General features: G+C 38.1%; 2 protein-coding genes and 1 long non-coding RNA gene across 47 annotated transcripts in view; 2 read left to right on the top strand and 1 right to left on the bottom strand.

Moving 5' to 3' along the window:
* The window catches only part of LOC127356105 (nuclear GTPase SLIP-GC-like), a 132,026-nt gene extending 126,649 nt beyond the window's left edge, over positions 1-5,377 (top strand). For 23 of the 32 annotated variants that reach the window (XM_051387565.1, XM_051387570.1, XM_051387569.1 and 20 more), the window contains 7 exons: positions 3,290-3,407; positions 3,749-3,857; positions 3,932-4,086; positions 4,461-4,542; positions 4,661-4,742; positions 4,826-4,882; positions 5,004-5,377. In XM_051387565.1, the coding sequence (XP_051243525.1) occupies positions 3,290-3,407; positions 3,749-3,857; positions 3,932-4,086; positions 4,461-4,542; positions 4,661-4,742; positions 4,826-4,871 (592 nt within the window). In that variant the 3' untranslated portion in view covers positions 4,872-4,882; positions 5,004-5,377. Of the gene's footprint in view, positions 1-2,696; positions 2,868-2,969; positions 3,128-3,289; positions 3,408-3,748; positions 3,858-3,931; positions 4,087-4,460; positions 4,543-4,660; positions 4,743-4,825; positions 4,883-5,003 lie in introns of all 32 variants that reach the window. The other 9 variants (XM_051387588.1, XM_051387584.1, XM_051387586.1 and 6 more) reach the window with 5 other exon arrangements.
* A 1,957-nt stretch (positions 5,378-7,334) lies between these two features.
* The window catches only part of LOC127356115 (uncharacterized), a 49,654-nt gene continuing 31,513 nt past the window's right edge, over positions 7,335-25,475 (bottom strand). Inside the window, exons 1-12 of one of the 14 annotated variants that reach the window (XM_051387628.1) lie at positions 16,684-16,810; positions 16,550-16,611; positions 16,388-16,479; positions 14,820-16,280; positions 13,919-14,681; positions 12,636-13,725; positions 12,099-12,178; positions 11,216-11,281; positions 10,054-11,073; positions 9,301-9,456; positions 9,033-9,125; positions 7,335-8,644 (exon numbers count right to left, since the gene is read on the bottom strand). In XM_051387628.1, the coding sequence (XP_051243588.1) occupies positions 8,324-8,644; positions 9,033-9,125; positions 9,301-9,456; positions 10,054-11,073; positions 11,216-11,281; positions 12,099-12,178; positions 12,636-12,765 (1,866 nt within the window). In that variant the 5' untranslated portion in view covers positions 12,766-13,725; positions 13,919-14,681; positions 14,820-16,280; ... (1 more) ...; positions 16,550-16,611; positions 16,684-16,810 and the 3' untranslated portion in view covers positions 7,335-8,323. Of the gene's footprint in view, positions 8,645-9,032; positions 9,126-9,300; positions 9,457-10,053; positions 11,074-11,215; positions 11,282-12,098; positions 12,183-12,635; positions 13,726-13,918; positions 14,682-14,819; positions 16,612-16,683; positions 16,811-25,475 lie in introns of those variants that run through there. The other 13 variants (XM_051387629.1, XM_051387633.1, XM_051387626.1 and 10 more) reach the window with 13 other exon arrangements.
* On the top strand, positions 16,907-18,227 carry LOC127356126 (uncharacterized). The gene is made up of 3 exons (XR_007881895.1): positions 16,907-17,073; positions 17,883-17,958; positions 18,114-18,227. It is a non-coding gene; the product is annotated as an uncharacterized LOC127356126 (long non-coding RNA).

Raw genomic sequence — 25,475 nt, 5'->3', positions numbered from 1 at the left:
ATTATCAGAAGAGTTGTCCAAGAGCCAAGGAACACTTGTGGAGAGCTTCAGAAAGACCTGGAATTAGCAGGTACAATTGTTTCAAAGAAAACAATAAGTAATGCAATCAACCGCCATGGCCTGTATGCACACTCACCGCGCAAGACTCCATTGCTGAAGAAAAAGCATGTTGAAGCGCATTTAAAGTTTGCTGCACAAGATTTAGACAAGCCTGTGAAATACTGGGAGAATATAGTCTGGTCAGATAGACCAAAATTCAACTCTTTGGATGCCATAATACACAGCATGTTTGGAGGTCAAATGGCACTGCACATCACCCCAAAAACACCATACCAACAGTGACGTTTGGAGGTGGGAATATCATGGTGTGGGGCTGTTTTTCAGCATACGGCACTGGCAAACTTCATATAATTGAAGGAAGGATGAATGGAAAAATGTACGGAGACATTCTTGATAAAAATCTGCTGCCATCTACCAGGATGATGAAGATGAAACGAGGGTGGACATTTTTCAGCAAGACAATGATCCCAAACACACAGCCAAGGAAATTGAATTGGTTTCAGAGAAAGAAAATAAAGCTGCTAGAATGGCCCAGCCAATCACCTGACTTGAATCCAATAGAAAATCTATGGAAAGAACTAAAGATCAGAGTTGATAGAAGAGGCCCACGGAAACTTCATGATTTGAAGACTGTTTGTGCGGAAGAACGGGCCAAAACCACCAGGTAAATTGCTCACACCTGAGCAATGCATGCGACTAGTTTCTCCATACAGGAGGTGTCTTGAAGCTGTCATTACCAACAAAGGCTTTTATACGAAGTATTAAATACATTTCAGTAGGCGTGTTCAATACTTTTTCCCTGTGTCATTCCATTTTATTACACATAACTTTCATTTCTGAAATTATCTATTTTGGTTTCTTCGCATGTGTGGATTGCATCGGTTGTTACCGACATCTGGTGAAAATGTTATGACAATAGCATCTTTAGAAATATATTTACTGAGAGAAATGGTGATGTGTTCAATACTTATTTTACCTGCTGTGTGTATATATAGCAACTAATAAATAAAGCAGGCTATAAAATAGCCTAACAAACGCTTGCCTTGTCTTGTCGGTGTCTAGAGGGAATTTCACTTCCCCTTAAAAAGTGTCATGCAGTGTTTGTTGCTTCAGTGCAGCCTTGGCCAACCTGAGTTACCTGTATGAACTGTATTCTGCTGAGTGTTTATTTTCCTCATCTGTAAATGTATCTTATTTGCTGGGGTTTTGTTGCACTTGCAGTGGCGAGGTAAGTAGGTAGCTCTCCACTGCTTTATCTGATCCGCCGCCTTGGACTGAGCTCTGCACACCCACACGCTGTGCATGAAAGTTTTGCAAGTAAATCCCCTGTACAGCTGCACTTGTCGCCGTCTTCGACATGTTCTTCCTGTGGCTAAACAGCCGACAAGAATACGTGTGTGCGTAGATACCGCCTGTCAGGTCCAAGAGAATTGTGGTACAGAGGATGCAATTCTACTGTACTGTGGTAAAACGAGTACCTTTAGGTTTTCGGAATATTGGTATCGAGTTGGTACCAAAAGTATCGGTTCTCATGACATCCTGGCCCTTGTTGCGAATTGGGTAGAGAGTAAACCCACTTTTCCAGCCACCACTGCTTACAACTGCAAGCTTGCCTTAATGTCATTCTTTTTTTCTTTCAGAAACATTTCAGTGATGACTGTTTTGAAGTGTTCACAGTGAGCTCCAAAGAGTTTCTAAAGCAAAAACATCTAAACCCAGACGACACTGGTAGGTGAAGTCTCTATATATGAGCACTTAATGGATAACAGAAAGTACAAAGCTCAAATAGATGTTTTGTTTTACTTAACAACTTTAATTAAAACACGAATGAATAATTGGATTATGACATTTAAATTTAAGCAAATAATGTAAATATCTCAACTGCATTTTTTTTTTTTTTTATGTAGTTATTTTTTTGGGCCTTTTTTATTGCCTTTATATGATAGGGACAGCCAAAGATAGACAGGAAATGGGGGTAGAGAGAGTGGGGACGACATGCAGCAAAAGGCCGCAGGTCAGATTCGAACCCTGGGCCGCTGCAGCAAGGACTCAGCCTCGGTATATGGGTTGCCAGCTCTACTAACTGAACTAACCGGGCACCCTCAACTGTATTTTTTTTTACAGAAATACCAAAACTGCAGGAATTTCTGAAAGATCTCAATGACTGTCACTCAGAGACATTAAACTATGTGTCTGGAGCTTATGGGATTCTCTCTCTGATCCAAGGGGCCCGTCGTACAGAAGTGGTAATACTTAGTAACATCTTTTATTGTTTTTAATTGTCATTTATTTTAACAGAAGATAATATTCACAGCCAATAAGTAAGTTGAAGTTAACTACAGTCAAATCCAGTGAAAAACAGACTTCTTAAATCTATGTGGAGTAACTATGATATAATGGCAATTAAATACTGAAAGGTTCTACATGTCTTCACCCCTAAATACATGTTTGCCATTGAGGTAGATTTTTCTGAATTTTTGCTGCATAACCACAGTAAATAAAGGATACTCCAGAACAACACAATTGCATGAATAAATAAACAATGAATAGTTGAAAAGAAACCCCAATCAGGTGGTAGTATACAGTAGTTTCATTGTTGGAATTTCTGAACGTTTTTTTTTTTTTTTTGATTTGAGGTTTCCCAAAAAACAGAGGTGTGCACAATCCTTGAAGACAAGATGAGGCAGGAACTTCAAAAAGTCAGAAAACCCATGGAAGAGGCTTATAAGGCTTTTGAAAAATGCCTAAGTGAGGGGGTTGAACAATCAAAACCTTCATGTCAACAAGCCTTGAGCTCTATATATCCTGTATGTATTTGAATTATAATTACATCCAAACATTTTCCACTTCATATGATTATGTTATGTCTCCTAAAATGTTCTGGATTTTTGTTTTTGTTTATGTTTTAGAGTGAGGTGTCAGGTAGCGGTTTTCACAGGACATTGAAGTGTGTGGTTCAGAACAATGGCACATACACACCAAAGAAAGGGAAACAAATAAACCTGAATGTGGACTTGGCTTCACGCCTGACTGACAGCATTGATGAAGAATTCAAGAAGACCTTCCCGTAAGAAAAGATTTAATGAAGACATAAAACCCTTGGTTGACCCATTTTAAAACTATAGAGAATCGTAATGAATGAATGATATAATATAATACATATATACAATTTGCATTATCAAAATACAAAATTGTCTTTTATGAAACATTTCAACTTAACATGTTTCAGAAACGAAAGAAAATATGGAGCATTCAACGGGGTCATCAATAACTTTTCACTTGACACAGAGAGGCTGATTCAAAAGCACGGGAATGTTGAACTGCAGCTCATATTTCTCAAGACGGAGGTAAAAGATGAGAACACTACTATCCTATCCATTAGTCTATTATCATGCTGTTTGTCCAGGGAGACTTTAGGGTGAGCAATCAACCCAAACATCAAGTTTGTGACTGAAGATTAAATATTGAATTAAACACGATAAAATTATATTTTGAACTGTTAACATAATAACACGGTATATGAATAATGCTATTAATATAAATGTTGGTAGCAATGCAGATAAAAACTAAATGCCACAGGTCCTAAAAATAAAAATATATATATTTAAAAAGATGAACCATGATTTGTATTGTAACTGTGATTTTATTTGAAAATATGTTGATCTATATTTAATTTTCTTCTTCTAAGGAAGAAAAAATGAAGACAAAACTGAACAAAATCACCCGGGAGCGTAAAAAAACAATCTACAGCAGTCTGACAACAACAATCGAGGAAGCCATGAAAGAATGCTACCAAAGTAAGCAAGAGAATCTAATCATAAATAACCTGACACTACAAAAATGTACATTGTGTTTGTGCATTGAAATGTAGTTGTTTTCTATTTCGTTGTAGAAGCAGCAGACTTTAAAGGAAAGGACTCGCTGAAAAACATGAGGGACACTATCGAGAAGCATGTACATGATTCAAAGAACATCATGTTTCAGCAGGCTAAAAATGAAATGTTGAACCAGCTGAGAGACTTGAAGGTCTGTCACATTTTATAAGGCCACATTATCATTATGGTGATAATATGTAGTAGTAAAACATGTTCTGCTACACAGCTTTTTCTTAAATCACATTTCTAGGTCCCTATTTTTTATATTCAAGTGGAATTTGCATCATTCTGAAAGCTGCTTTTGCAACTAAAAACACTGCAGGCACTGTCACAAACAAACTATAAACTATTGTTATTAATATAAGACAGAAACATCCAAAAACATACGCAGCTGTTAACTCTTTTGTCCAATCTGAACAGCCCTCTGAACACACATCTAAACAGGAAATGTATGTAGGATTCAGTTAATTGAACACAATATTTTTCTGCGAGTGATAAGTGATAAAGATTTTAATGCTGAATTAGGAGCACGTCCTGGACACTCTGGAGAAAACCATGCAGAAATCTATCGAGCTGTCACTAAAAACAGATGGTGACACAATACCAGGTAAAAAATAACATTATCACTAAAATAATGTGAATATTTTATTGAAATAAATAAGTCAGCACATTTCAACAAATAGTGTAATAAACAGTAAAAAGTATGTTTATTAATTTTCTTTCAGATGTTACAGTGGAGCTTGCAGAGGTGAAGAAATGCTACGATGAACTGAAGGGAAGCCCAGATGAAGAAATGTCACTGATTTGGTAAAACTATTGTGAAATGTCTACATGTTGCCCTGATTATTAGCTGCTCTCACTAATGCTAACCATGCTTTAAATTACGCTAGGCCAGAAGCTGATTCATCTGGCCCAGCAGCTGCACTGCGTCCCTGACATGTGCGCAGGTATGTTTTAATGAAACTGATGATCCAAACCGAGCATTCAAACATTAAAGGATAAATTATATGACAGCCCTGCTGTTTAATATCACAACCTTGCTGTTTACCTCTCTGATGGATGTTTCAGGTTTGCTGAGTGGAGAGAAACAACAGAGGCCTGATTGCCCACTGAAGCTCCCTGTGGGCTCGATGATTAGAGATGTGTTATCCCTGTTCTTCTTGAGTGTTGTACTTGAGTTTGCTTGTTGTAAATGACATGCAGATATACTTTTTGTTTGCCTTTAATTGATTATATATTATATTCAAAGAATAATCTGTTTTACTTCTTGTTCAAGGACAAAACTGTTGATAGTATTTAAGTATATGATAATAATTAACCAGCTTATCTGGCATCTCAATATTTACTGCACATTTTCTTGTTTTATTTCAATTTACACTGATTCTAAATACATAAATGTATTTCATATAATATACTGTCCAATAAATGCTGATTGCTCTTCATGGTTCAGTAGAGGTGTGTGGTTATTCATTCATTCAGGACCAATGGTAATGGCAGATATTATGTTTGTTTATGTCAGCAAAGTGCAGCTGACTGATGCAAGAACATGACACACACACACACAGATGGGCCAAACATAGGGACAGGCATCATTAGGATTTTTTTTAAATACTGCTTTTTGGCCCTGAGGTTAATCAATCCCTTATTTATTACAATCAACAAGTTTTTCTTACAGATACATAATGATCTGATATATTGATGAAGATGGCATTCACAGGCTGTATATTAATCTCAACATGTTCCAAAATCATTAATAACCTCATAAACTATATCTAAGGTGTTTATCCATGCCTATCCTTATCCTGATTGTGGGAAAAACAACTAGCAAGTGGCCAATGTCAGCTTATCCACCTCCTGGCCCACGAGGAAATAGAGCCTTTTTCTCCAGGTGTATTCTGCATTTTTAACTGATGTGGTTAGATGTTATGTGTAGAACTAGTTATTACTCTGATTCACACCTAGAGTAGCTAAATAGTTGTCAAATAAATTGTAGTGGAATAGGATGAATATAATATTTCCCTCTGAAACATAGTGGAGTAGAAGTATAAACTATCCTAAAGTGGAACTACTACCTAAAATACATTTAAGTACAAATAGCTCACGTCTAAAAGTAGTGTTCCGGTGTATATATACACACTTACCACTGATGACTGATGCAAGAAAACTACATGCGGACACACTGGGTCAATATCCCTATCTTGCTGATCTCCGTGGTGGATGTTTCAGACAGAAGTCCTCTTTGAGTGTTGTTTTGATATGTACTTTGAGTTTGCCGTGTGAACTGATGTCTCCCATACATTACTTTTGTAGCAATAATATTACACTAATTATAGATATAGCTTTTCCCTATTATATACGTGTATGTTCAGGGGGGTGAAAACCACTGTCATTGAAGAAAACCTGTCAGGGTCAAAATAACTGAAAAAGACTGACATGAAGAAAAAAAAAAAATACTTAAAATATTGTCAATGTAAAACACAAATATCAAAGTGAAATTAACTTTAAACTTTTCATGCCTTTTTTTTTGGGGGGGTTCTCGACTCAGTGACAATACTTATTTCAGTTGCAATAAAACATTGTTCAACCCAAGTGTGAGGCCAGCTGCAGACGGAGAGAAACTGTTCTTGTGGCCTGAGGTTCTGGTCCTGACGGACCGCAGCCTCCTGTCAGAGGGAAGTGTTTCATAGAGTTTGTGACCGGGGTGGGAGGGGTCAGTCACAATCTTGCCTGCACGCCTCAGTCCTAGAGGCGTACAGGTCCTGGAGGGATGGCAGATTGCAGCCGATCACCTTCTCAGGGGATTGAATGATACGCTGCAGTCTGCCCTTGTCTTTGGCAGTGGCAGCAGCGTACCATGTGGTGATGAAGAGGTGAGGATGGACTTGATGGCAGTGTAGAAGTGCACCATCATAGCCTTTGGCAGGTTCAAGAGCTTAGAGCTTTAGCTCCAGGTTGGCTGCACCACACTCAAAAAAATAATTTGTTCAATGTACTTAATATAGTTATGTCAACAATTTCCACAAAACTGTGTTGTGTTCAAACTAATTTAATACTATAATTACAGAGAAAATAATGAACTTATGTGAAACCAACAAGACTGTATTAAGTAACTTCAATATTATCTGGTCAAGTTAGCCTTAATTGATCAGGCAGTGTTCAGCTAACTAAACAGGCATTCATTACACTGACCTAACTCACTAATTTATGTGTAACTCAGCTGCATTGAGTAACACTAATTGAACAACCCCTTGTAGTTCCAACTAAACTGACTTGAATAATCAGTACTTACATAGTTTTCATTGTTATCAAGCTAGTGAATAATGTTGGACTTACTAAACCTAGTTATGTCAACAATTTCCACACAATGTAGTTAAGTAAATTCAAATTACAATACCTTAGTTCTGTGAAAAATATTATTTATTGCCAATGGAAAACTACAACAATCACAAACAAAACAAACAAACAAATTTTAAACCACAAACTTTGAATTTGCGTGAGTTATACCTTAAAATTGCTCCTGCATATCAAAAACCATTTTTCAACATGTATAGCTTATTTTTATTTCCCCATTTCTAAATAAAAATGTTTATATTAAAATGTTTTTTATGCTATAAAATACTCAATTTTGTTTACAGTTAAATTTGTATAAAATGCCCAATGAAAACAAAAATCTCTTACAGGACCTACAAAACCAAACCAAAACTTAAAGCTATATTCTTTAAGAAGCAGGCAGAATGAACATGGCTTTTTTCTCCTCACAATTACTGAACACTGTACAATGAAACATTAGATACTGATTTTTTAAAGATCCATCCTATTCATGTAGAACCATCTACATGAATAGGGTGAACAAATGTCAAGTAAAAATACTTCAAAATTATCTTTTCCTCCCTGCCACTTCAGCATTGTAGGGGTAAAAAAACAAACAAATCAGTGCAGTGTTTTCTAAAATTAAATCACAAAGGAAAAAAAAGGAAAAATAAAAAAAGTAGTCCAACGTACATTTTCAACAGACAGTACCAAATCTTATGAACAGGAACTTGGTCAACGTTTGATCACAGCACCATAAACACGATTTCGATTTGTTTCTCTCATCCTCCTTGCTACAACTTTCAATATTCACCCATCACTCTCCATTTCACATTGTTGATCTCCACTTCTGCAGCTGACGTGAATTCAAACTTCTCATTTGTGTTTTTCAAGTTTGTTATTGTCTCTTTTTGTAAACATTTTCTCAACTCTGTTAAACATTTAGTGCATCTGATCCACTCTTCACAGTTCACAGTTCACAGTTCAACATGCAGATCCAAAAATCAGTTTTCTGCCAGATGGTTTGGGATGGAATTTGTCCTCCAAGTTTCTTCTGTGCTGCTCAGGAGCACTACACTCTAAAATGTTCCTTCAAATAGTTTGTTCTTTAGCACTTGAGCCTTTGTTGAAAGTTTGTTGCCATCGAGTTCCATCACAAGTTTTTGCAGAACCTCAAATGTGTACTTCAGGTTTGTTGGATAGCTCAGGTCCAGTGAGTACATGAGGCCAAACAAAATGGCGACTGCATTTGCAGTGTTATCAAGGTCATGGAGCACTTCCACACCTTCAATGATTATTCCAACATCTGCAAGGCCATCTGTAGACTCTGCACCTTCCATCTTTATGGCAAAGATTCCCAGGACTGTCTGGTCCATAGCCTCCTGGTTGTCTTCAACATCCTCAAAAACAGAACAAATACACCTTCAGTTACAATATACACACCATTTATTATCCATCCAGCCTCCAATAATACCTTAAGACAGTAGTTCACAAACTGCTTTTAATGTGATTTCAATGAGGGAATTTTACTATGGAAGCATGTCCCAAATCTTTCTGTCTGTTAGAATGTCAGGCAATCTGATGCATTTTTCTTGTTGTCCATAAATGTCATGTTTGGATCCAAGACACTAAGGAACTGCCTGCTAAGAAGTTTTGTGTGTGTACCCTAAGCCTGCATGTTATCTTATTCGTCTGTGTGATAGACTTGTCAAAAACTTCTAAAATAACAATCACATTTTCAGTTTCTGGAGAGAAAGTACAGTAGAAACCAAAGGCCAAAATACTTACCATGTACTCTCTTATGAGATTTTCAGGGTCTTCATTGAGGTAAACCATTAGTGCTTTCAGTACACAGGCTCTTCTTGTTTCAACAGCATCATTCTACAGCAGAGAACAAGGGAAGTGTGTAAGAGTAGTTATATTGGTATTGCATTGTGCAGCAATTACCACTACAGATCATCACTGCTCAGCCAAACTGGTCAGACTACTAATTTTCCGCCCTACAGTGGCCAGCTGGTTCGTCTTCATCATAAAAAATAAATTAAATAAAAAGTACCTTATCCAAGTCTGCCATGATAGTCCTTATTTTCCGCCCTGCTGCTCCTCCTTTTCTTTTGAAGATTGTAATCAGCTGTGTAGAATGATGATCCAGCTGTTGCATGAATTTCGATCTCAGTGGTACAGTGGTGATGCGAGTAAACTCTGCTTCTACCTACAGACATTTAACAAAGTATAAAAATATCAACACAATACAGCTCAAAGGCAATAATAATCAAATTACTGGACTAACGAAATGTTATTGTGACTTCCTAAGATGAAAATTTTGTCACATGATCAGGTATTGTGTGGATCATTAAATTAATGCAATATAGGACTACAACAAGGATATCCCTTAGTTATTTTTCCCAAAAGTTATAATTTTCACAGATATGATTCTGTTACCCAGTTCCAATGACCACCACATGCTTGCAGTACAACAAATTTGACACAATGCTTTTCTGGAAAATTACATCACATGAATAAAGACAGTTCACCTTGCATTTAATAAATTCATAATTCTAATTTTCACCTTTGGGTGAAGATTAGAGCAGCAAATAATCTTGAGATTTTTTTACAGACAAAAAAAATGCCAATATTGTCCAGTTTCCCTCTTACTCTGAGTGTCTGTGTTGTGAGTAAACAGACATTTGAAGACATAATTTTTATGATCAAATTGATGAAAATAATCTGTTGTTGCAGCCCTAGTGAAGATTCCATTTAATGTCATCCCTTCACCCCCTAAAATGTAAAAAACTTAGTTATGACTGACCTCCTGCTCAGAGAAAAGAGCTGGCCACCTTCTTTTGAATTCAGCAATGAAAGGCTTTTCTTCAATCACTTCATGCCGCCTGTAAGCAAATGTCTTCTCCATTTTCTCCTTAACCACCTGTTGGTTGTTGCTCTTTCTTACTTCGGACAATAATGCCAGTCTCTCTTCCTCAAGGCTCTCTTGGGATTGTCCTGTTGGATAATCTGGACAGTAGTTCACTTCTGCTCTTCTAGCTTTCTTCACTTGATTTGGAGATGTGCGTGGATCACCTTGTTTACGCTTGAAGGAATTCACATTCAGCTCGGAACATCCGATATTGCGCAGTTTTGTGCGGTAGTTTGCCATTTTATATTTCAAGCTTATTTTCCACCCATAAAAGCCAGAAACAGAACCTTGCTCCTTTAAACATGGGTGTTTCTTCACGAGTGCTTCAGCTACTGCATCAAATTCAGCATTGCACGGATAAGCTTTATATTTGATTATCTGGGATGCCAAACTTTCAAGAATGTCTGACTTCATTCTTGGACTTGGACTGAAGAGGATACCATTATTTTGAAAGTCAGTATTAGCACGCTGGAGTTGGAGCTCGACATCATAGACGAACTCAGGCACAGGAAAGACATCTGGCCATGGCTCACATCTGAGGGACGATGATGATGAGCTAGAGGATGAGAGAATGTCAGTGTCCACAGATGAAATGGAAGCAGTCTCATCCAGACTGGGTTCCACTGAAGACAGGCAGGGGCTAGTTAGAGACGAAGCACTTGGGAGGTAAATCAGTTTGAGAGTAGCTTTGTTTTGAATGTCTGAGGTGGACTTCAGGTTTATGAACTCATCAAAGTCACTGTCCTTGTATTGCAGTCTGAAGTCTCCTGCCACCTCACATTGTCTCTTTATCTCACTTTTTAGTTCCTCAACAGAATCTGGTATTCCTGAAGGCAGGCTTATTTTGGAAGAGTCATTTTGTCCAAGGATGATGCGAAGCACTGCCGGTGTAGCCATATTGCTTGACAGGTTATTCTGAAGAAAAAGCAGAAAAAAATTATTAAAACCATATGTAATAGAAGTCTGAGCAGACAGCATTCATATACAGTATTAGATTTGAACATCTGTGGATACTTAAAGGTTAAGTCTGGATGTATTACTTCGTAACTGTACTTACCACTACTGAAGAGCCACAAACAAATGCAGACTGTCCAGTCCTCAAGCTCACAAATGTATGGAAGACCTGTAAAATATAAATACAGTCTATTTAATATCAGTTAGACTTATGATAAGCAAACAGTTATAACTTGAACATATTGAGAGCAAACACATGTTTAGTTTTACAGTTGGGATAGCACTGAAACCTGAAAGTGATATATCATTCAACACATAACCAACTCTGGGTGTGGTAAAGAAAGCATTCTTTGTTTTATATATAATTGGCTATTCATTAGTAATATTATCAATATTTTCATGCATTTTCCAGGACTCTATCATCCACATTTAGTTATGTATTATTAATGATACAGAAGAGCCTTTTGTATTCATAAACATATACATGCAGAAATAAATGTTCTTCTAAAATATTTGGGAATATATTACATGAGTAATGTTTTTAAAACTCCTGCAGTACAATCATCTGACAGTCCGACGTGTGCTCCCTGCCTTGCTCATTCAAACAGCCTATCATATCCCTGAATGATATGAGAGACAGGCAAACAGCCAATCATTTAACAGCTATGTAGTTCAGTAGTGTCAAAACAGCTGTAGTGAGAACATAAGGCTAAAGAAGCAGAATGGTAACCAGTAGACCGTTATTGTGCGTCTGCCCCAATTCTGAAGCAGGCAGCAACAGTTACGTAGTGGTGGAAAACTAATCATACTAGTTTAAAATTTCCTTTGTATTATCATTCAGGCTAAGGCTAAACAACGGTCCAAAAGTCACTTTTCTGTCACAACATACAGCAACATCTGACGTATTTTTCAAACTCTGTTTTCCTCAAAGGCACTGTGACTGCATAGTATATTTTATCACAAAATTTGGCCCATAATATACTTACACACAGTTCTGAGTGATCAGCGCAGTCTGTCCTGACCGGTCCTGACGGAGCTCCCTCACTCTTGGTCGCCCACTCACTCACTCGCTAGCATAAAAAAAAAAAGTCACTTAACTAGCTTACCATTAGCTGCTGGCCTGCAGCTTAAATACAAGCTAATGACACTGTTTTTAACTAAGCTGTTAAAAAAACTTATGGTCCCAAACTTGTAAACACAATTTTTAAGGTCACCTTACCTTGCTACCAGGAGCTCTGCTGCCCATACAATGAATTGTTAACAAAAAAAAAAAAAAATGCCATTAAAACTAAACCAATGTAACGTTGCATTTGGTGAGATGCTAAACTAGAGTTCCAGAGTTAAATTGTTATTTTAATGTATGTCTGTCATATGGCATTTTGTTAATTGGCTAGCTTGTTAGCGAGCTAGCATGAGCTAAAATGTGCTCATATATGCTAGATTTTCGCAAGACAAGTAAAGTAGCACCACCAATATCACTCTCTAACCATCCACAAATGTTCCAACATCAAAAATATACTTACTCAGACAGAGATAGATGTCATTTGATGAAAGCAGGGTAAGATCGTGACCGAGAACACATTCGCCCGCCAATTTGCACACAGCAACAGTGGAGTTTGTGGAATCAGCTTCTGAGCATGCGCAGAAAGCCATCTAGAGCATTCTTAGTTTGATTGTGCAATTCACTCAACAGTGTTATGTTGAATTTACTTAGCTGGCTTCTTTTGCTTTGAGAAGTTTTCATTTTAAGTTAAACTTATTAAAGTGGACTTGGTTTTAAAACCAAACACAGAAATGTTAATTAAATGTAATATTGGATCATTTATTCAATTCAACAACTCACAGAGTTCACTTTTTTGAGTGCAGGTCACCAGACGGTCAATCTCCCATCTGTAGGCAGATCTCTACAAGAGATGAGCCCAATGAGGGAGGCGTCATCCAGGAACTTCAGGAGTCTGACGGACTGGTGACTGGAGGTGCAGCTGTTGGTGTACAGGAAGAAAAGGGTTCTCGACTCAGTGTCAATACTTGTTTCCGTTGCAATAAAACATTGTTCAAAAGTCTCAGTGCTAATGTTTCCTTTTTGCAGTTCTGGTTTTGTTTTCAATGATACATTTTATTTTCACTGTCCTTGTTATGTTAAACAGACGAACCCACAAGCAGAACACAAACTAGGTTGGTTATGATTTCCAAAGTAAGGGTTTATTGAGAACTAGCTGATGAAACTGTGATGTGAAGCTCCTGCTGGCAGTGGTGAGAGGATTATCCAGGCAGAGTGGAACTGAAGATGGAGGCAGTGTGGCTGATAGGAAGGAGCGGGCAGGTACCTGAAGTGAAGGTGAGGATCTAAGGCACGGGAAAAACAGGACTGACTGATACAGGTTTTAGTTGTCATACGTGAAACGTGGGATTTATTCTCATTGACTGGTGAAGTTTGACAGCTGAGGGGTTACTTATTCATTCTTTCAATCTGAAAGGGGCCAATGTAATGAGGAGAGAGTTTTCTAGAGTCTGTTTTTAAGGGGATGTCTAGAGAGGAAATCCAATCCTTATGACCTGGTTTGTAGGCAGGTGCAGGAGTCCAGTGACGATTAGCGATTTGTTAGTTGCGATCTGCAGGGCAAAGCATGAATTAGTCTAACTGTCAACAATTCCCTGTTACCAACATCATAGTTTTGAAGAGGTTCAAAAGCTGAGTTTATAAGTGGAAGAGGATACTTTGACAGTTATGTTATTTAGGCCCCGGTAATCAATACATGGATGAAGGTTTTTGTCTTTCTTTGAGACAAAGAAGAACTTATAATACCTGCAGCAACCGAGTTGTTGATGTACTTTTCCATTGCCTCCCTTTCAGGATGAGATGGCATGGAAAGGGCCTTCTCCTTGCTGAAGACCTCCCCCAAATCATGATATTCAGTTGGGACAGATGACAAATCTGGCGGCTCAGGGACTGGTCAGTGTAGCACGTCGAGCTACAGACGGGGTTCCCTCAGCACACAAACAACCACACTCCGTCGTTGAATACACCACTTTTATTCAGCGTACTGCTCACACGGCACACAAAGTCTAGCTCAGTCGCCTCTGGCTCTCAGTGGCACTCCCGGTAGCGTCTCTCTGGCCCAGCACACTACTGCAAAGATAAGGGTAGAGTCATCAGGTAATCAAGGGCAGGTGAGGTAATCAACTCACCTGGTGCCGCTCTCCCAAGCCTTGCCCACACCTCTCCCTCCTGCAGCTGAGCGCAAACCACACCCACCTCCACAGTCAGGTGGCAGCTGCCTCTGGTGGGGGGAGAGCAGATTGCAAATAAGAGTCATGGAAAGATGTATTCCAACTCACCACCCTACCAGTAGCCCAGTCCAGATGAGGGCTGTGTTTGATTAACCAGGGGTGTCCAAGGATCAGAGGTACATTGGGTGATGTTAGCACGTAGAACTGGATTTGTTCACGGTGGTTTCCAGAGAGATACAGAAGCACAGGAGCGGTTTGGTGGGTTACTTGAGCCAAAAGCCTTCCATCAAGAGGATTAGCAGTCAGGGTAAGCTGAGTGCAGTCATCTGAATGCCTGCCTGGAGAGCAAAGAGCATAAAGTTCTCATCTGCTCCAGAATCCACAAAAGCCGACATAGACAAAGATGAATTATTCCAAAGAAGAGTGGCAGGCAATTGCATACGAGATCGGGGGACAGACGAAGAAGTTTGGCTCACCAGTATCCTCACATCTACTGACTGGCAGTGGTGAGAGGATTATAGCTGAGATCCAGGCAAAGTGGAACTGAAGATGGAGGCAGTGTGGCTGATAGGAAGGAGCGGGCAGGTAGCTGAAGTGAAGATGATGATCCTGAGGCACAGGAAAAAACAAGGTTAAGTTTTTCAGCACAAACAGGAACAAACTTATCTTAAAGTTCTCTAACTGGCCAAGAAAGTTACTGCCAGACATGTAGAGACAGGGACACCAGTGTAAATGATTTGCACTCTGCATGACTTTGTTTTGCATGTGTGCAATGGTGAGTAAGCTGCTGTAGATATATGTGTGTAATTATAAATAATGTGTACACACGTTAGGAATGATTTCAACACGGAAATGAAACTAAAGCTTCCCGATAGGTCCACCAAAAAGGCAGTGACAAGGAGAGTGTTCGAGATTCGGCCAGTGTGGACAAAGTGAACAAGAATGTCAGCTGTGAATGTAAATGTAGATAGTTGACTTGTGCCTCTACCAAACACATAGGAGAGCTTGAGGTTACTATTTCCTCTTTATGTTACTTTATACTTCAACTCCATCATATTTCAGAGAGGAATATTTTACTTCTTATTCCATTTTGATAAGTACATTTTCCAGATAATTATTATATAATTTTGTCTAATTGGGATTTTGAATGCAGCTTATAGAGTATTTTGTATATTGTATTGATGCTTATACGCAAGTAAAGGATCTCAATACTTATTCCACTGTGACCCCACCCAGGTTACAATGCGGACCGATACCCAGAATAGAACTATACCAGCCCTAAACACCAACCATCTGAGCGTTGACACAATTTTTAAAGGGTTCATGAAAAGCGGGAGACGTGCATTCAGCTCTCCAATAATATTTATTAAAAATAAATTATACTGGCAAAAGACCTGAAAAAGAAGAGAGAAACCATAAAACTAGTCAAAATTAGTTTATTCCACAATACTAAAATGGTCAAAACAACCAGTATATAAATAGCAAAAGGCTTCACCATAACATAAAATACAATTAGATTAAATGATCGCGAGAAATAGGCAGAACAGGGTACTCACCGCAGGGAGACTATCACCCAATAGAAATCACCTGGTGTGCACACTGATCACTACAAACACTACCACTTGCACTGCAAGGAAAGTCAAACCTATAAACCAGTGACGTGACCACTACCCTTCAAACATACCACACTGCATGCAAGGAGGGGTGCATATCCCACGACTACTCCCCGCAGGTCGTCCCACTGCCTAATCAAACAAAAGACGGAAAATACAGTGAGATTCGGTTGGTTCAGATTCACAAACATCCAGGGTCACTACACCCAATATAAAAAGACAATATTCAACCATCTACAGATTATGTAAGTTGTACAGTCTGTAACACATTCGCCAACCGCCTTGGCGAACTGGCTCAGGCAAAGCAGCAGTCTGGCCTTAAATCTGCAATAAGGGGAAAGAAAAACATAACAAAAGTCAGTCTCCTCAGCTGACAACAACATACCTCAGAGGGCATGACCCTCCTACATCACCATACTGGTTTCAGTTACCTTGTTCATGTGGGGCTCTGCTAAGAAGCAATGCAACAGTTGAAAAGCTCTACTCTGGCTTAAAAGGGGAGATGGAGGAGCTGAGTCTTTGCCTGAAGAGATTTTATCATATTAGTGATATATCTACAGTTTAATGAAGCCCCAAAGTTCACTGAGACATACCTCTTCAGCACAGGGCTACAGAGCATGCTCCATCTGGATCACTCAGGACAGTCACACCACAACTAAATATACAAAAAATCTCATTAGATTTCTAATAAGGCAATATAACATTTTCCTCCTCCTCTCTCCCTTACCTGCACGACACAGCAATCCTGCCACACAACCAGGCCTCAGACAAAGAGGCACTAATTGCCCTCACCTGTCCTTATGAAGGCGGGGAGCTCCCTCTGACTCTACCTAACAGGGCGGTGCTTTGGATTTAGATGCCAGCCCCTCACACCACCATTGCCTTTTAAACACTGCTAGGTGTGCATGTTCCCAGGTGTATATGTTGCTAAGTGAACACACATCATCAAGGCTGAGGACTTTGAACACAAGCATTGACATGTTTTAAATTCTCTTGCTGAACCTGTTTTTTGGGCAGAGAAGAGACAGAGAGGTGGAGACAATATAAAAGAAAGAGATCAAGTTAAATCAAGCACCAGCGGAGTCATGTTCGTGCATTAAAGAGGAACAGACAAAATGTAAGTACACTTAACATCAATGCATTATATTTCCACTGATTATAACACTGAGACACTGAGTTCATTTTGAAGTGCTATTTACTTTTCCTGTTAGTGGAAATTAAAATGTTATCAGGATAATCAATTTAGTAGGGTGAAAAGTCTATTGAATTGGTGGCATTGGCTCACTGAACATCCTGTTCACATTTAAACACAAGATCCAGAAATACGTTTTTTGCTATTTATTTCAGTTATGGTAGATTATGGTTTGCACAGGTGTTTGGTGGATGTGGAGGATTTTTCAGTACAAAAAAAGACTTACATCATTACACAATCTGGCCTTATTTTTATTTTCTTTTTTGTAACATAGAAAACTTTCTAGAATATAGCATGAACACAAAATGTTAACTTCAAACAGAATGTAACACATTAATCATAGTTTAAAGGTGAAAAAGTCAATGTTAACTTTCACAGCAGGTTGTCTTTGTTCTTCTTGGTATGGTTTGGACTGTAAAAAAAAAAAAAGGAAATTAGATAAAAAGGAGTGGAGCTATGTTATCATGGGGGAGTGGTTTAGAGAGGAGTGGAGTGGAGTTTTTTTTTATTTTTATTAATTGACTGCTTTCAGCAGTTGCTTCAAAGAGACCAGCAAAATGATCTGTCAGTGTATCCAAATTATGAGTAGGATGAACAGATCTTTAACTCAATAAAATAAAGTTAAGCCATATGCAGCTTTGATTTCACAACACTTCTTAAAGGGAAAAAAGGCGGGGGATGGGGGGTGGGCAGGGTTGTTGTAACTGTCTAAAACATGTTTGATTACCTTGCAGTTGCTGGTCATGGATGATTTTGTTCTTAACAAATTAATGGAATGGGGTCTCGCTGAGCTGATTGAAAGATTTAAAGGTAAAGTATTTCCATGCTTCTTTGCTCTGTGAGGTTGTAATGCACTACAAAAGTAAAACTATCGAACCTACACATATTTCACTCCATAAGAAACTGATTTCTGCACCTATTTGAAATTAATTCATTCTCAATTTTTCTTTTTTGTTCAATTACAGATGAAGGCATTGATGAGGAAATTCTTTACCTTCTTGATGATCCAGAAATTGATAGCTTGATCCCCAGAGTGGGACACAGGGCAAAATTTAAGAATAAACTCAAGTTGTTAAAGGTAAAGTTCTTCACTGTAAAGATAGTTTACATGAATACTGTGTTTGGACTCATAAATCTTACGATGTAGACATGTGTATTTATAATTAACAGCAAATATGTCTGTTAAAAGTTTTGATGATGACTACAGACTCATTGACAATAATAGCATTTACCAGAATTTTAAATGTTTAACCTATTATGGATTTTCAACTATTTCTTATTGTCACTAGGAAGAAAAAAAACACAACAACAAACCAGGAAACTGTTGATTCTTCAGCTCAAGTAAGTTGAATACAGTTTCATGCAGTTAGGTATCATCTAAAGCATTATTACAATCATACAGAGTATATTTCCAATGTCCACTCATATTTTTACATGACCTTGCACTTTCAGTGTGACTTTCACATGCAGTTTAAACAGGAGCATAAAGGTCCAGGTTATTCTCCTCAGGTAAGCATCACATTGAATTTTACATGTATGTAATCAGTGAACGAGCTATTCTTCATAGTACATTTAGAGTATAGAGTACATTTTCAGTGCATGACCTTCCGTTTAAGAGTGTTACTTTTATCTGCAGTGTCAGCAGAAGCCTGAAGAAGCCGTTGATTTGGATCTGGTAAGAATGAGACCTCTACGTATTAGATTGAGATATCTTAAGAATCGTCTCATTGGGTCACAGTGTTGTTGACTGAGGAAAAAATATGTTCCAGTGATCATTTGTTATACCCTTTCTGGACTCTACATTCCAGGGTCATCCCTGATTGGATGATAATAATTCAATTCAATTCAATTCAGTTTTATTTGTATAGCGCCAATTAATAACAGAAGTTATCTCAGGACACTTTTCAAATAGAGCAGGTCTAGACCGAACTCCTTATAACATAATTATAATAATAATATATAATAATAATAATAATAATAATAATGCAAATATTGTTGTGTGAAATGTTAAGATGTTTATTCAAGCCTGTCAAAACCTGTTAGAGGACAAAACTTGTGTGAATGTAAGTTCTTGATAGAGTGAAATGTTCATATTCATCCTCAGGATTTGCCGTCCACCAGTAACACAAGTGATAAAGGTGAGATACACAGTATCCTATTGATTACATGTAGAGTTCATGTATGTTTTCAAGGCATTAATTTCTCGAACAGCTTACTGAGACCATGATTTAATATTGTCAGAGGATGGTCCAACATGCTTTTGTTTTTGGTTTCTTTTTGTATTTAAAAAAAAACAAGAAGGAAAGCGAAAGTTGGATCTTCAGGGCGAGTCCAGCAGACGGCAACCACAGACTAAGAAACCACGACACGACACTATACCTGGATCATACAGAGGTATATACAGAATATTACTATCTAAACAATGGCAATCTACTGTAGGGTTAAAACTTGCAATGTCATTTTTTTTACCTCTACTTCTTTGCATTCACTCACAGAAAAAATCATACTGTATGATGTGAAAAACATCATGAGATGGGTCGATGAGAGAATACCCAAACAAGACAACAAAAAGCTCAATTCTTTCCTGAAGTAAGTACTACAGTGGTCTGTTGGTTGTCTTAATGTTGCTCTTAGATTAGTGTAAGTGCAGGTTCACAAAAATACATCCTGAGATATTTCAAGCCAATCTACGATTTCAATGCACATAAGGCAAAAAAAATACAGCATATGGTATTCTCCACATCTCCCAGAGGACCGCTCTTACCTGTGCACATAAGAGGACGTCTCTTACCTGTGCACTGTTAACTGTACAAGCTCCTGTCACAAGCCAGTTAGTCTATTAACTGAATGCACACGCTATCATGGTTTGACTCATGATGGGGCCTGATATCAGAAACTTTGCATACAGGAATTTTTATTCTGGAAAATTAAACACAGTGGTTTAGGATTGGTATGAGATGGCAATATAAAGACAAACACAAACCTTGACATTTGCTGTCCTCACTCATGTTTACCAAGAGGGAAATCAGTAACAGCACCCCACCAGAAATCAAGTGTCACTGTTTCTGTGCATTAGACAGATCACTAATATACAACTTCCCTTAGAATCTATATGATGGTTTTGACTCATTCTTTTTAGTGTTTGTATATTTTCCAAATGAATCAATTTACACATTAAATTCTTGTACAACAGGATTAAAATCAGTAAGCTGGAGACAGACAAGAGGGAGATGGTCGGTGTCTTTGGTAAAACTGGGGCTGGAAAAAGCTCTCTGATAAATGCTGTCATTGGACGGAAGATTCTCTTGCCCTCTGGAGGCATCAGTGCATGTACCTCAGTCATGATTAAAGTGGAGGCAAACATGCAGAGGAAGTATGAGGCAGACATTGAGTTCATTACAAAAGAGGTAAAATGAGCTGCATGTGTTTATATTTACTTGAAACTAGTGTATAAACTAGTGTATAAAATAGCTATAAACATACAGTTGCTGGTTATATTACAACCATGTTATTCAATTTAGTTAAATGTAATTCTTTCTTTTTTTTTTAGGTGTGGAATGATGAGTTGTGGTCCTTGTTTAATTTCCTCGAGGATAACGACACTGATGAAAAGCTGTCAGCACTGTATGGAGAAGAATGGAAAAACAAAAAACCTGAAAACCTCATGGATTACAAGTATTTCAAAGAAATCCCAGAATTTCTCCATTCCAGGAGGAAGACTTTGACATGTGAATCAGTAAGTTGTATATTTAGTTTAAGTTATTGTATATATATACAGACATATATCTTAATCCATGTGTCCTCAATACCTACAAATCCATATATCTTCATCTCTTCATAAGAAAGTAAATAAATCCAATTTCCAAAACCAATTCCGATCAGGATTTTGCCTCCATCATTGTGCCCAAATGTGGACCGCATTAAGATCCTAAATTCTACTGGCATTATACAGGAAACAACACACAGGGAAGTAGCATTAGGCTACTATGATACACATACTCAGTATACTTTTGCAGATAACCCAAGGCATTGTCGAAATCTGATCATGTTTGCAATACAGTTCTAAGCGTAAAACTTAACTATTCATTATCGCCTAGTTTTTATAACCATTTCTACATTTTATTGTTTTTACAGTTGCAGTACTTTTGTTGTTGTTGTTTCACTTTTTCATCATTTTATTGTTTTTATTGCTGTACATCATTCTTGCCAGACATGTCAGCTAGTTATTTTTTTATTTGTGGTTGTTGTTGTATATCCTTCTAGCCAATATCAATGTGAACTCAGGGCTTTGCTGTAAAAGAGCTCAATGATCAGTCACTTTCCCTGAATTAACAATGGTTGAGAATTTAACTTTAGTCTTCACTTCAGGTTTACTATTTATTATTTATTAATATGATTTATCTGACTTTTTGCTGCCTTTATTATTACTTTTAATGATAGGGTTTCTTAATTAATTATTTCATGCAATATGTAAAGTTTGAAGTTTGAATGCCGATATGAATAAAATTGTCTTGTGTTCCTTTAATTTTATTCTATAATTTATTACAGGCTGAAGAGCTTTCTGCAAAGTTAGTCAAATACACAAGAAGCGAGAAAACAGATGGAGAAAGTAAAGACATAAAGAGGTGGTACTGGCCACTAGTGAAGTGTGTGACTATCAGGGTCCCTAGTAATGATCTTCTCCAGCACGTCACACTTGTGGACCTTCCTGGAAATGGGGACCGTAACAAAAGCAGAGATGAAATGTGGAAAGAGGTAATTTATTCACTCGCACTGCTGATTATTGTGTATTATTGTGCTATCTGGAAACTGTAACATCATGTTATTACAAATAACTGACAATTAATTATTCATAATTAACTTCATTATGCCCCTTCAGGTTGTTGGACGTTGTTCTACTGTGTGGATTGTGACTGACATTAATCGAGCAGCAGCAGAGACAGAACCCTGGGAGATCCTGGAAAGGACCTGTAGCCTGATGGGAAATGGTGGCCAATGTCAGCAGATTCACTTTATCTGCACCAAGTCTGATGTTATTGAAGATTCAGATGACCAGTAAGTGATTTAAAATCCCCAAAGTACATACTGGTAGTTAAATATAATATAATAGACAGTGTGGTGGCCAATAGCTCAACAGCAGTAAACACAAGCAAATGTAAATATAATATTGTCTCATGGTTGTAATGGTAACGTGCTTTTTGTTAGTTCAAAGTCTGAAACTGCAGGGACTCCCTCAAACAAATCTTACTTCTGTTTGGTAGATGATCTTGCGCCAAGATTAGGAACTACAGTTCCCATAATGTCCCTGTACCCCATACTCACACAGCATCCCCTAAAGGAAACCCTGTGGTACATGGTTGCAAGCCTTCTCAAAGTCAAAACAAAACACATGTAAACTGGATGAGCAATCTCCCACTACAGTTTTCTCTGTTGTTTCCCACGTGAGCGTTGAAGTCCCCCAGTAAAGTCCAGTTGGTGACTTTTAGCCTGGAGAATACCCAGAGGCAATAATGATTATGAGATTAAATAGTTCTTTCTTTCTTTTATTCTGAGAAGAGGTGCAAAAAATGTTTTTGAAAAAAAATTCAGGTTATAGTTCTTCAAATACTGTATGACGTGCGACATAATACAAATATGTTCTTGCAGTTCATCAGATAAAGTTCGTGCTCTCATATTTAAAAGAAACATGCAAGCCAAGGAAGAAGTGAAAAAAGAATTCAACAAACTAAACAAGGTTAAGGTGAGTAGATACTATAATATACTTAACTCAAAAGTCACACTTATGTAATTATCTCAACCGTCTGTGGGCCAGTATTGATGACCTCATCTGTGGTTAATGTTAATTTCATAATAACTAACTTTCATAATCTTACTCCCTGAAGTGAAGCAGCAGAAGTGACAATGTGCAAATACTATTGGCCTAGAGATACCAGAAATGTAGTAGCAATACAAATGTCCCAATCAATTCAATTCAGTATCAATTCAGTTTTATTTGTATAGCACCAATTCATAACAGAAGTTATCTCAAGACACTTTTCAAATAGAGCAGGTCTAGACCGTACTCCTTATAACATTATTTACAGAGACCCAACAGTTCCCACCACGAGCAAGCACTTGGGGACAGCGGCAAGGAAAAACTTCCTTTTAAGAGGCAGAAACCTCGGACAGACCCCGGCTCTAGGTCTTCTGCCTCGACCAGTTGGGGTGAGAGAGAGAGAGGTAACGACAGAAGGACAGAGACAAAGGTGCACAGCAACAACAGTAGCAACAACTATTTACCAACCTTTATTTAACCAGGAAAAGTCCCATTGAATTACAGTAACTCTTCTCCCAGGGAGTCCTGGCCAAGACTGGTTTTTTGAAACAAAAAGTTAAAAAAAAAAAAATGTATCTGTATATGTATATGTATATATATATATATATATATATATATATATATATATATATATATATATACAGAAAAGACAGGACAAAGGTTACAACTTACTTACAAACTAAACTAATAGTAGTGACTGATGATGATGAACCTGAAGAAGATGATGACGACAACAACAACGCTGGGGGACAATGAGCAGTGATTCTAGTAATAATAGTATAGGCCTATAGCAGCATAACTAGGGGATGGTTCAGGACTCACCTGAGCCAGCCCTAACTATAAGCTTTATCAAAGAGGAACGTCTTAAGCCTACTCTTGAATGTGGAGAGGGTGTCTGGAAGGCTCTCTGGCTCCTGTTCTACTTTTAGAGACTATAGGAACCACAAGTAGCCCAGCATTCAGAGAACCTGGTGTTCTAGAGTGGTAATAGGGTACTATGAGCTCTTTAAGATATGAAGGGGCCTGGCCATGAAGAGCTTTGTAGGTGAGGAGGAGAGTTTTAAATTCTATTCTGAATTTTACAGGGAGCCAGCGCAGAGAAGGTAATACAGGAGAGATGTGATCTCTTTTCCTAGTTCCTGTCAGTACTCGTGCTGCAGCGTTTTGAATTAATTGGAGCGTCTCAATGGACTTATTGTGGCAACCTGATAATAAAGAGTTGCAGTAATCCAGCCTAGAAGTAACAAATGAGTGGATTAGTTTTTCTGCATCCGTCCTTGACAGGATGTGTCTAATTTTTGTTATATAACGTAAATTAAAAAAGGCAGTCCTAGAGGTCTGCTTCATGTGGGAATTAAAGGACATGTCCTGATCAAAGATAACTCCAAGATTCCTGACACTGGTGCTAGAGGCCAAGGTAATACCATCTAGAGTAACTACATCTTTAGACAGTGAGTCTAAAGTGAGGTTTTTGGGGCCAAGTACAAGGATTTAGGTTTTTTCTGAGTTTAGCATCAGAAAATTGCAGCTCATCCAGGTTTTTATGTCCTTAAGACATGTTTGTAACTTAGATAAGTGATTATGTAGTAGTATGACTTAAACCAGTATGACTTAAAGTCTGACTTAAACCAGCTAAGTGCGGTTCCTTTAATGCCAATTTGATGCTCAAGTCTCTGTAAAAGAATATTATGGTCAATGGTTTCAAATGCAGCACTAAGATCTATTAATACAAGTACAGAGACAAGTCCATTGTCGGAAGCAATTAAAAGGTTGTTCATCGAGTTGTTTTGCTGATACTGAGTCATGATAAAGTAGTTGTATTTTCCTTAATAATAATACAGGTGAACAGCTCTGCGTTAAGACACAAATGCCTGTAACCAAGCTGTTTTTTATACTTCATATATGAATATTAATATAGCCTATATATATAGCAACTAATAAACAAACACTTGTCTTGTCTTGTCGGTGTCTAGAGGGAATTTCACTTCCCCTTAAAAAAGGTCATGCAGTGTTTGTTGCTTCAGTGCAGCCTTGGCCAACCTGAGTTACCTGTATGAACTGTATTCTGCTGAGTGTTTATTTTCCTCATCTGTAAATGTATCTTATTTGCTGGGGTTTTGTTGCACTTGCAGTGGCGAGGTAAGTGCGCAGCTCTCCACTGCTTTATCTGATCCGCCGCCTTGGACTGAGCTCTGCACACCCACACGCTGTGCATGAAAGTTTTGCAAGTAAAACACCTGTACAGCTGCACTTGTCGCCGTTTTCGACATGTTGTTCTTCCTGTGGTATTTAACAGCCGACTAGAATACGTGTGGGCGAATACCGCCTGTCAGGTCCGGGAGAATTGCATCCTCGGTACCATCGGTGCCTACTGTACTGTGGAAAAACGAGCACCTTCAGGTTTTCGGAATATTGGTATCGAGTTGGTACCAAAGTATCGGTTCTCGTGACATCCCTATACTGGCCCATGTTTGCGAATTGGGTAGAGAGTAAACCCACTTTTCCAGGCACC

The sequence above is a fragment of the Dicentrarchus labrax genome, unplaced genomic scaffold (genome assembly GCF_905237075.1).
Source record: "Dicentrarchus labrax unplaced genomic scaffold, dlabrax2021, whole genome shotgun sequence".
Taxonomy (NCBI): Eukaryota; Metazoa; Chordata; class Actinopteri; family Moronidae; genus Dicentrarchus; species Dicentrarchus labrax.
The sequence above is the reverse complement of the archived record's forward strand: the minus strand, read 5'-3'. Positions and strand labels throughout refer to the sequence as shown.